Below are 11,111 nucleotides of genomic sequence, written 5' to 3'. Positions count from 1 at the left end.
TCTCTGTGAGTTCAAGACCAGCCTGGTCTACAGAGCTAGTTCCAGGACAGGCTCCAAAACCACAGAGAAACCCTGTCTCGAAAAACCAAAAAAAAAAAAAAAAAACAAAAAAAAAAAACAAAGTGAGTTCCAGGACAGCCAGGGCTACATAGAGAAACCGTGTGTGTGTGTGTGTGTGTGTGTGTGTGTGTGTGTGTGTGTGGTGTGGTGTGGTGGGGGGAGGAGAGGGGGGTCAAGGGGCTCACAGACTCTGAACCAATGGGCCCCACCTATGTCCTCTCCATGTGTGTGACAGTTGAGCAGAGATTGGTCTGTTTGTGGGACTCCAGCAGTGGGAGCAGGGGCTGTCCCTAACGCTTTGGCTGTCTTTTGGGAACCTATTCTTTATTCTGGGTTGCCTTGCCCAGCCTTAATACAATAGGAGGAACCTTGTCCTACCTCAGTTTGATATGCCATGCTTTGTTGACACCCATGGGAGGCCTGTCCCTTTCTGAGCAGAAAAAGAGGAGTGGATAGGAGGGAATGGGAGGAGAGGAGGGAGGGGAAACTGCAGTCGGGATATAAAATAAATGAATAAGTTTAATTAATGAAAAAAGAAACCCTGTCTCAAAAAAAAAAAAAAACAACCCAACCACCAAGCAAAACAGAAATAGAAACAGCATTGTGACTAATCTTAAACAGTATTTAAGATATCAATTCAACTTTTTCATGTAGATATTTAAATAAATATCTCACATAGTCATAATATACTGAGAAAAAAAGGTTTTTGCTTTATGAGTTAGGGATACCAGAGACCTAAAAATCAAGACTAGTCAAAAAATGGCACTAAAGTCAAAAGGCCAAGGCTCTCCAGCCCAGGCAGCAGCTTCTCAGGGAAAACCCAGCCCATTTCCGGCTGCCCCACCCACTCTGTCAAGCTAGACCCCGCCCCTCTCCGCGAGGACCCGCCCTCCTACACCCGATCCCGGCTCTGATTGGACGAGTCCGAAGGCTGTACACACAGCCGACACGCGCTCGACGGGCGGGGCCTCCGCGCGTGCGCAGCAGCGCGGCCAGCGGCTGGCCTGGCCGGGCTGGGGGGAGGGGGCGGCCGGCGGAATCCTGCTCCGTAACAAGCGACGCGCCGAGCCGCGCCCCGCGGTCCCGGCTGCGTGGGCCGCTCGGGTGGGGCTGGGCGCTGCGGCTGCGGTGGCTGCCGCCGCAGCGGGCGCGATGGAGGCCGTGCAGGAGCCCCGCACGCTCGCCGGGGGCGGCCGAGGCAGCCGGAGGGGCTGGTAGATGCGGCGGCCGCGGCGGCGGCGGCCCGGGCTCTCCATGAGTGAGCGGCGGCGGCGACGGGTGCGGCGGCACCGGCGGTCTTCGGTCCCACGGGAGGTAGGCACGGAGGAGCCGCCCGCGGCCCCGGAGGCCTGGCCGCCGCAGCGGGAGGGTGGGCGTGGCCGCGCGGGCGTGGACCCCTCCCCCCTCTCCTCGGAAGGACTGCGAGTCCGGCCACCCTCGGTTGTGCGGTGTTCGGTTCCCGCGACAGGTGGTCCAGTCCTCCGGGGAACACCCTGTGACCCCTGGGCATGACAGCGCGGGAAAGGGGTCAGGTTGATGGAGAAATTGCGGTTGGGGAGTTTCCCAGGCTCAAGGCAACTGAGGGAGCTGGGATGGAGGCAGGTAAGAGCCAGCGAACACATCCTCCAGTGACTCCGTGCCAGAAACTCAAGGCTATTTCAGTAAAGCTCTTTGCAGCCAGATCTCCCTCCCCCCTCCCGTTTTTTCAAGTTTTACATTTGAACAACTGACCAGTTTATTGCAGGGATTTTAAGCGTGCTCAAGATCTTCCAGGGTTCCCTTAAAGATAGGTTCGTGCCCTATATATCCGCGCAGTCTGGGTGTTGCACATTATAATTATTGCTTTGCAGAGCTGTGGTCACTCTTCATTTGATTCCATCCAAGAGATCGCTTGAACAGAAACACTAGGGAGTCATTCTTTCTTTCCGGTATATTATTTAGGAATCCGAACTCAAGCTCCAAAACCTTGAGACAAAATTCTTTAAATTCAAGAGATAAAATGAAGATCATGAAAAGTGTTTCTCGTTTTAAAAATGTTTTAATGCCCAAGGATTTTTTTTAAAACTCTTTGTAATGAAACTGGTCATTTTATATTAAGAAATGTGTTTGTTCCCATGGCGTCACATTTGCCGCTCTCTGCTATTTCAGAGTAATTGATGAGAGCCCGTGTGTTAACATACTATATATAAACACCCGTATTTCAAACTAAATATAGTACCAAGTAATTTAGAATGTAGTATCGGATCTCAAGTGGAAAGCAGTGTACGTGTTTAATGTACAACAGAATTTGCTAGTAGCACAGAATGATTTTGAACTTAATTTTGAACATTAAAACTTAGATTTATCGTTGTGTTTAGGAGGATGTGATATTTGAAAAGATAGGGGGGCCGATATAAGACACTGGTGGTGTTCGCCTTAACCCCAGCACTTGGAAGGCAGAGGCAGGTGGATCTCTGAGTTCAGTGCCAGCCTGGTCTACAGAGTGAGTTCCAGGACAGCCAGCGCTACACAGGAAAACTCTGTCTTGGAAAAGAGAGGGAAAGAGGGAAAGTCTGACTTTAGCCATTTCTTCCTGTGTTTATTGTTTAGATATATCCCCTTTTCTTAAGCTTTTCTGTAAAAGTGACATATTAGAAAGCAATATTGTAATTTGTAGTTACTTTTTCCAACTAAAGTGAAGCAACTTTTGCAAAACAATTTCAGCAAGTTCTGAGAATCTCGTAGCATGGCCTCTGCAGTTAACATGAAGACGAGCACAATCCTAGGTTGCAAATGAATATCCCAAGTGAATAGAAATAATAGCTGTGCTGCTGATAAGTGCTGTGTTCACAAAGTCAAATGTGAGATTAACCTTCATGTAGAGCAACAGGTCATTATATAGTTGTTTAGTAGTATAGATACACTTTGCAGTATATATTTATATTTACTAATATAAAAACCAAGACATGACTCTTTTGTACTTGAAAATATATGATGGTGTCGTTTTGGTTTCTTTTTGTTTGTTTGTTTGTTTGTTTTTTTGTTTTTCGAGACAGGGTTTCTCTGTGGTTTTGGAGCCTGTCCTGGAACTAGCTCTGTAGACCAGGCTGGTCTGGAACTCACAGAGATCCGCCTGCCTCTGCTGCCTCCCAAGTGCTGGGATTAAAGGCGTGCGCCACCACCGCCTGGCTCATTTTGGTTTCTTAAGTGAAACTGCCTGTATTAACAAGGAACTGGAGCACAACTTGTAATTGGGAAGGCAGAAAGAGGATTACATTAAGAATAAGCCAATTAAATGCAATATGTTTCTTTGGTTCCTGTTGTCATGTTAATGTTACAAAGTGATAAGCCATTCTTAAATTTGTATCTTTTAATAGCTTTATTTTCATTTAGGATTTATTACAAGGTTTTCTTATATCACAGATAGAACCTAATATAATTAATACAAAGGCCCATCAGATGATCATTCTATACTGTAAAAAGAGGGATTTGGCTTGGTTTTTTTAAAAAAAGAAAAGATTGATCTAATTTTATGTATTTAAATGTATTGTCTGTATATGTGTATATATACAGTATAAATGTCATGTGTTCATAGAGGCCAGAAGGTGGCACTGCACTCCCTGGAACTGAAGTTTCAGGCAATTGTAAGCGTCTCTGTGGGTGCTGAAAACCAGTTAAGTCCTCTGCAAGAATAGCAAGTGTTCTTAACCACTAAGCCATCTCTACAGCCCCCATATCTATTAAAAAGTAATAAAAAGCCTGGGTATCAAAGCTCATTTCTTTTAAATAAAAAGGTGTGTGTGTGTAGTAGACAGGACACAACTTTAAGTGTCATTCCTTAGGCTCCTCTTTTTTTGAGACAGGATTTCTCACTGGCCTGAAATTTGCATAGTATGCTTGGCAGACTGGCCAGCACCCACCAGAGAGTCTCCAGTCTCCTCTCAGCACTGGGATTACAAGAGCACAGCACCTAACACTTAACTCCGTGTGTGTGTGTGTGTGTGTGTGTGTGTGTGTGTGCATGCGCGTGTATGTGTGTTCATGCATAGCATGTGTGTGGAGATCAGAGGGCAACTTTGTGAAGTCAGTTCTCTCTTTCCACCCTTCTGTGGTTCCCGGGATTAAACTCAGGTCTCCAGACTTGAGTGATACCATCTTGCTGTCCCAAGTTTTGGCTTCTTGAATGATCTTTACAGAGACCATGCATATTGCCTGCACCACACACATGCAAGTGCATTAAATTATAGTTGTTATTTTCATACTTGGGGGCCACCTAACATTTTAATTCGACTCTTGTAAGTAGTATTTTCGTTTAAAGATATCTCCTTCCATGACATGTTTTATTTTGCACTTTTAAAATGCAGGATGAAGACACTGTTTGAGGAGATCAAAGCATCAATTAAAAATAACTATAGCCAAGATCGATCATTTTGGAGGCCTGTCCTTCCTTGGGGAGGAGTTTTTACTATCAAGGCTGGCCGCAAAGCAGTATCCTGTACACCCCTCTATGTTGAAATCAGACTGAAAAATACCTGCACCATAGATGGATTCTTGATGTTACTGTATGTCATTCTTAATGAAAATGAAAGTTTCCCCAGGGAACTCTCTCTCCATTTTGGCAGGGAGTTTGTAGACTGTTTTCTTTATTTAATGGACACCTACAGTTTTACAACTGTGAAGCTGCTTTGGATTTGGGACAAGATGGAAAAACAGCAATACAAATCTGAAGTTCATAAAGCTTCATTAGTAATTGATTTGTTTGGGAATGAGCATGATAATTTTACAAAAAATCTTGAAAATCTCATGTCTACCATTCAAGAGAGTTACTGTTGTAACTGGCGCTGCCCGGCCCGAGTGCAGGAAGATCAGCAGCGCACGATCAGTATAAAGTAAGTGCTCTCAGGTCTGTTCCGGCACATTAAGTTGTCAGTGAGCTTTGCTTAATTCATGCATCTATGTACAAAACCACCCGATAACTTATTTGGAGCAAGAAAAAAATTACCCAGTATGCAAAGTAAATAATTCTTGGTCCAAGTTTATGACAAAGTTTGAACCTCTTAAAGGTTAAAACTTCAGTGTTTTGGAGTGTTTTATCTTTTGACTGGTCCTCTGTCAGGAAGGCTAGTTCTATATAAACAAAACTAAAAATACTCTTTGGTGGCAAGGCCAGAAAATATTTATAGGCAGAAACTCCAAATTTGGCTTCTCTGGAGATGGTGCTGGGGGCAGCTGAGCGATTTTGGCTTTCAGAGATTCACAGACCTCCAAGATGCTGAATGATGGTGGGAAAAGCCAAGCCGGGAAGGCCTGGTGGAATGAGGGCAAACAGTAAAGTCTCAGGGGACTGATAGGGAAGAGGACTGAGGCCACAAGCAAATCGAGACACTTTCAGAGGTGAATTTGGCCAGTCATGAAAAACGACATAACAGGTTGGAAATGTACACTGTACATATGCATATGCCATCTCCTTGTGTTGCTGACAAGATGCAACTTGGTTGAAACCCACCAAAGGAAGGTTTTTTGTTTTTCTGTCAGCATGGACTGAAGTGCTTCATAAATTTAGTTTTTTAAATTACCATCTTGTCAATCTGTAAATGTTTTATAACTATAATTCTGTGTTAATACTGATTTGTATTTCTCTTTTATCATAGAACTGTGGAACTTTTTTAGGCTTATGTTTTTTGTTTGTTTTGGTTTTTCAAGACAGGGTTTCTCTATAGCTTCGGAGCCTGTCCTAGCTCTTATAGAACAGGCTGGCCTCAAACTCACAAAGATTTATTTGCCCCCCCCTCTGCCTCCTGAGTGCTGGGATTAAAGGCGTGTGCCACCATTGCCTGACCGGCTAAGCTTAAGTTTTATAATCTTATATTTAAAGCAGACTCTGAAGTTAGCAGAGCAAGCATTTCTAACAGATGAGACAAAATTTACAAGTCACAATTGTTAGTGGGTTTACTCTTCTAATCAGCTGCTGTCTGGATTCTGCATCCAATTTTGTACTCCTCAGAACTCAACTGCCAAGACACTTTTTTTTTTTTAAGTTAAAGTAGCAACAACTGTATAGATCAGGATCAGTTTACAGGAAACCTTATCCGTGCAGTATTTCTTGAGTTCAGCTGCTTCTGTAGTGTCTGCCTAAAACACAAGCCTGGTCAGATGTGTATGCTCTTGCATGACTAATGCCGACATGCATTGGGTTGACAAAAGGATCATTGTGAGCTTGAGTCTAGCCTGGGCTATGGAGTGAATTTCAAACCAGCCTGGGCTAAAGTTAAGATCCTGTCTTAAACAAAACAGCCACAAACCCAAAGATCTCAGAGGTTGTGTGTTTCATGTCATTTGTTCTGTTTGTAATGCATCAGCCTCTGAGACATAGTAGTAGTAGTAGTATTCTGATAGCGTGCTGAGCTGCTAAAGCCATTCTTGTTTGCATTCCGCCCTGTTGCAGTCCTCCCCAGGAAATCCCACATGGAAACTTGATACGACTGGCTGTGGACGAGTTATTCTGTTCCAAGATTGAACTCTGTGAGGAGCGTGGGTGAGTATGTGATAGACATTTGAAAGTATTTCTATTGTGTTATAAAGAAATTTAGACTGGTAAGCTCTTTGAAGTTGATACGCTTCTAAAACAAGAATACATAAACATTTACATAACCTGTTTTTCAGTGTTCCTAGTCTAGTTTAGTATGTCATCATATATTATGTTTGTTACTAGATAAAAATATACAATATAGTACTATTGCCCATTGATGAATACAAAGCAAACACCTGTTCTTTTTTTCCTCATTGCTGAGTAGGCACAATAAAACCTTGGTTAACTGGAACCTGGCTAATCAGGGCACTCGATTAAATGGACTTTTTTCTGCAATCCTTATTTAGGAGGAAGGTAAATAAAAACCAAAAAATTTAATACAGTTTTAAAAAAAGTCAAAGGGGCATAAATATTCATCCCAATCATTTAGCAGTTTCTATGTCCATATTATTTTATGCATTAGGAGTTAATATTTGGAAGAATGGTCTTATAAACCATCATAAAGTAATGAAAGATAAAAGATACATAAATTATTTTTAAGATCAAATAAAAAATTTAAAAAAGGAACCTACCTGCATACTTTAGCAATGAGTAGAGAAACAAATGATTTTCTGGTTAACTTAGTATAGTTAATTATGTTTGTCAGCCAGAAGACTGTGTCCTGAACATTCCGGTTAATTGAGATTTTACTGTAAAGTTGTATTTTGATTACTTACTAATACTAAAAAAAGAGAATTCATGTCAATAGAAGATTCTAAACCTAAAAAGGAGGCAGGTTTTTCCCTCAGTCATTGAAACCACCTTGAAGAGAAAACTTTATGGATAAGTAAAAACTATTCCAATGGTTCAACAGATTTATACTTTTATAACTCTTAATATAAACAGTTGACTTCTTAAAGAGTTTGTAAAGCATCACTTCTAGTATAACAAATTGACTCTGAAAACCTCCAGGACTAGGAAAATCAAGTAATAAAATACTCATACCATTACTCATTATAATAGAATAACTATGCTTACCAGGAGATTAAACACAGTTCAGAAGTGTTGAAAAGCTGTTTGTCCCATTATGGTAATGTTCATGCCTAATTTTCATTTTAGGTGTGGTGGCTTAAGAGAATTTTCCCAACGAGTTTTCTGCCACGGGGCACCCCCTTTTGTTGTGTTAAATATGCAGCATTGGAAACCTGAAGATCTGGCATATGTACCCTATTACTTGGATTTATCTGATCACAAGTAGGTAGTTTTTGTTTGTTTATTTGCTTGTTTTATGAAGATAGACAAAAACTAGTACACCATGGTTTCTGTCAGCTGAACATGGTGGCACATGCCTGTAACCCAGTACTCTAAGCTCTGTGACAGGAGGACCCTGGGAATTGGAGACTGACCTCTTGTATAGAGGGAGTTCTGGACCAGTCAGCCACACACTGAGACCCTGGTTCTGGAAAGTCAGTTACTAGCAGTATGCATAATGACTAGAGACTTGACTATAGAGCAGGCCTGTTTCCACACCTAGTCCTGCCTTTACCAGGTCTGTAACATTTATCAGTTGTCTTATTGACAAAGCAGAAATGATAGTATGTATCTGTAAAAGCAAACAATTTTTTAAAAAAAAACCTTGAAGGACTGTTTGCCATAAAAATTAAATCTGATCTTTTTTGATACATTGTCATATAATTTTCAGATATTTGCTGGAAGGTGCCACTTTATTTAACAAAGAGGAACATCATTATTCTGCAGCTTTCCAGATTGATGGACATTGGATGCACTATGATGGCCTCAGAAATGTGAATTTAATTTTGTTAAATAAACCCCCAGAGTTTCTCCTCTTGTCATCATTGGTTTATATTCGAGCAACAGAGAAATAAATATAGACTGATGCTGAATTCAATCGTTTTCCCGCCTGCCCATGCTCCCTAGATGAAGAGCTCTTGTTCTGTATATACTTGGTATCCAAGGAAACAGTTCAACTATACTAGTTTCAGAGATGTATTTTTCATTGTTTTGCCCCAGGTAAATGTTTTATATGGAAGATCTATGCAAAATGTATTTTTAAGTATTTTCTGGGTTATTTTTATATAAGCATATGTTATGTTCAAATAAAATATATCTTGTGGCCTTTGTAATTTTTATTTATATATACCTCAACAGTTTTTACAGTTCTAACCTTAAATCCAAGAAAACACTTTGTCATTTCAATTCTATATTTTCCTTTTTAGATATCTGGGTAAATCCGAGGGTAAAAGTCAGAGTTCTGTTTATCTGGCTCTATTCCTTTGCCTTACCTCCAAAAGTGCACTATTGGATTTAATAGGATTTGAATGTACGGCTTATGGATGGCTTATTTTACCTATTGCTTAGTTTGTTTTACCCTTTGCTAATTTCCTTGTGGTAATTTAAAAAATATATATGAAAATGTTTTGTAGATGTAAGTTGCTGAAATGTGGCCCACCAGTGCATTTCAAGCATTAAGTTAGCCTCTGACTTAAGTTAATGTGAGCATTACAGATATATAACAATCCTAAATGTCTTATCATTAAATGTAATGAAAATTACACTAAGTTATTTTGTAGACAAGGCAACTATAAAAAACATTAGGCTGGATATTAGTGGCTATGACTGGATATTAGTGTTGGACTAACATAGAAATGTGTTTATGTACTTAGGAGGAAATGTTCAGTTTTTATTATCACAGAGGAAAAAATATTTTTAAAAAAATTAAAGTAACATCTGGTTCCTAATCATTCCGTCAGGAGGCTTGGGTTTGTGTAATGCCACGGATGCAAATTCACAGGCTTTTCTAGTCAGCAGAATATGTGTTTTGTTATAAGTAACCTAAAATCACTCATCTTTTTACAGTTTAAAGGGAAGCTATTTTCAAGGAAGAATACTTGACGAACTATCACTAATTTTAGTGTTTACAATAAAATAACATTGTTTTTTATATTGGGGCAGTATATCTGAAGACTTTACATGACAACAGAGTTCACTGCCAAATACCAAACTGCTAAGGTTTCATTATAAATCTTGCATTGCTGTGGTGCCGTCTTGAGATAGTTTCCTGTAAGGATGGTAAATATGGGTGAAATCTTGCTATCACTGTCTCCCTTTGAGTAAATATTATGGAAATTGTTTTTAATAGAAGAAGAAGTGGCATTTTTTAAAAAAATCACCCAGGGTTTATTTATATAGTTCCCCCAACTACGGTAAATGGGATTTAACTTATAGCAAGCTTTCCTAGTAACGTATTGCATGAGTCAAACTATAAAAAACACAGATACTAGCGTCTGCATACATAAATGGTATGGTTACATTATTAATGACTGAGTTATTCTTAATGCAGATTCTTCAGGGAATTGCACTTTATTTGGGTCATTAGCTTATTGTACAAGGACTTACCTACCTCACAGGGCTGTTGTGAGGGTTAAGATGTTAAAAGTTTTTACTACTTTGAACATGCTAATAAAAACATATTTCTACCTCTTTTGTGTATAGGCAGTCTTCCAGATTCTCTCTTATGAACTTTTTTACAATTTTTAAAAATTAGGTATTATTATATGAAAGAAAATTAGTAGTAACACTTATCACTGATGTGTGGTGGAATTTAAATGTGGCCTCTGGGCCCTGAGTGGTTGGACTTGAGGAAAAGTCACTGGCTTTTAGAAAAGAAATTACCCACTACTGGCAAACAATGAATGACGTCAAATGAAATCAGCTATAGTATCTATAGAATGTGATGGTGGAGAAGGAGGATTCTCTTCTTAAATCCTGTACCCTTTGAGAAATCAAAGAAAGGGGGCCAGAATAAAGGGAATATTTCTTTAATCAACATGCCCCAAACTATCACTTAAAGGGGAAGAAGTAATTTTGTAAATCTGACTACACTTGGGAGTGGGTTAGGGTGAGGGTCTCTTGCCTTCCAACTTGTGCCAATCTTAGATTTAGTTCTTAAAATTTTTGTGTGTGTGTTTCCATGTAGTGTATGTGTGGTAAGAAACTTGTGTGTGTACACTCGTGTTAGCTTGTGTGCCGTACAGAAAAGGATATGTGCGAGCACACATGTATGTTTGCATGTGTATTCGCGTGTGTGCGAGCACACATGTATGTTTGCGTGTGTATTCGCGTGTGTGCGAGCACATGTGTATGTTTGCGTGTGTATTTGCGTATGTGCGAGCACACGTGTATGTTTGCGTGTGTATTCACGTGTGTGCACGTGTGTTATCTTGTGTGCAGTAAAGGTAGAAACCTGCTTGTACATTGTTTGACTTGAGATTTCTGTCTCATTTTAAATAATGTATGAAGCAGTGGATATAAAATACATGAAGAGAAAAAAGATTTCTAATTGATAATTATTTTATGTGGTAAAGCCTTTCTGAAAGACTACATGGCGGGCTGTATAGAACTGAAGAGCGCATAGCAAGGGAGCTCGGGCCTTGAATTTGCTGAGTAATTTGCTGGAAGCGGGCACAGTGCTTTCGCTTATCCTGGCTGAGCCAACTCTAACAGGATAGTGAAAATCGGAATGTAGCTGAAGCAGATCACAGTG

General features: G+C 40.4%; 1 protein-coding gene across 1 annotated transcript; it reads left to right on the top strand.

The window, feature by feature from the left end:
• Positions 1-1,090: 1,090 nt before the first annotated feature.
• C10H14orf28 (chromosome 10 C14orf28 homolog) lies at positions 1,091-9,981 on the top strand. The gene is made up of 5 exons (XM_057782798.1): positions 1,091-1,374; positions 4,404-4,928; positions 6,485-6,574; positions 7,667-7,801; positions 8,250-9,981. The coding sequence occupies exons 2-5, from the start codon at positions 4,405-4,407 to the stop codon at positions 8,431-8,433; spliced, it is 933 nt and encodes a 310-aa protein (XP_057638781.1). The 5' UTR covers positions 1,091-1,374; position 4,404; the 3' UTR covers positions 8,434-9,981.
• The last annotated feature ends 1,130 nt before the right edge of the window (positions 9,982-11,111 follow it).

This window comes from Chionomys nivalis, chromosome 10, assembly GCF_950005125.1.
Source record: "Chionomys nivalis chromosome 10, mChiNiv1.1, whole genome shotgun sequence".
In the NCBI taxonomy this organism is placed as follows: Eukaryota; Metazoa; Chordata; class Mammalia; order Rodentia; family Cricetidae; genus Chionomys; species Chionomys nivalis.
The sequence above is the reverse complement of the archived record's forward strand: the minus strand, read 5'-3'. Positions and strand labels throughout refer to the sequence as shown.

Bases quoted from the DNA above. Each gene is read 5' to 3' on its own strand.
- C10H14orf28 (XM_057782798.1), top strand. From the start codon at position 4,405: ATGAAGACACTGTTTGAGGAGATCAAAGCATCAATTAAAAATAACTAT. The intron at 4,929-6,484 runs GTAAGTGCTCTC...GCCCTGTTGCAG, and splicing joins CAGCGCACGATCAGTATAAA to TCCTCCCCAGGAAATCCCAC. The intron at 6,575-7,666 runs GTGAGTATGTGA...TTTTCATTTTAG, and splicing joins GAACTCTGTGAGGAGCGTGG to GTGTGGTGGCTTAAGAGAAT.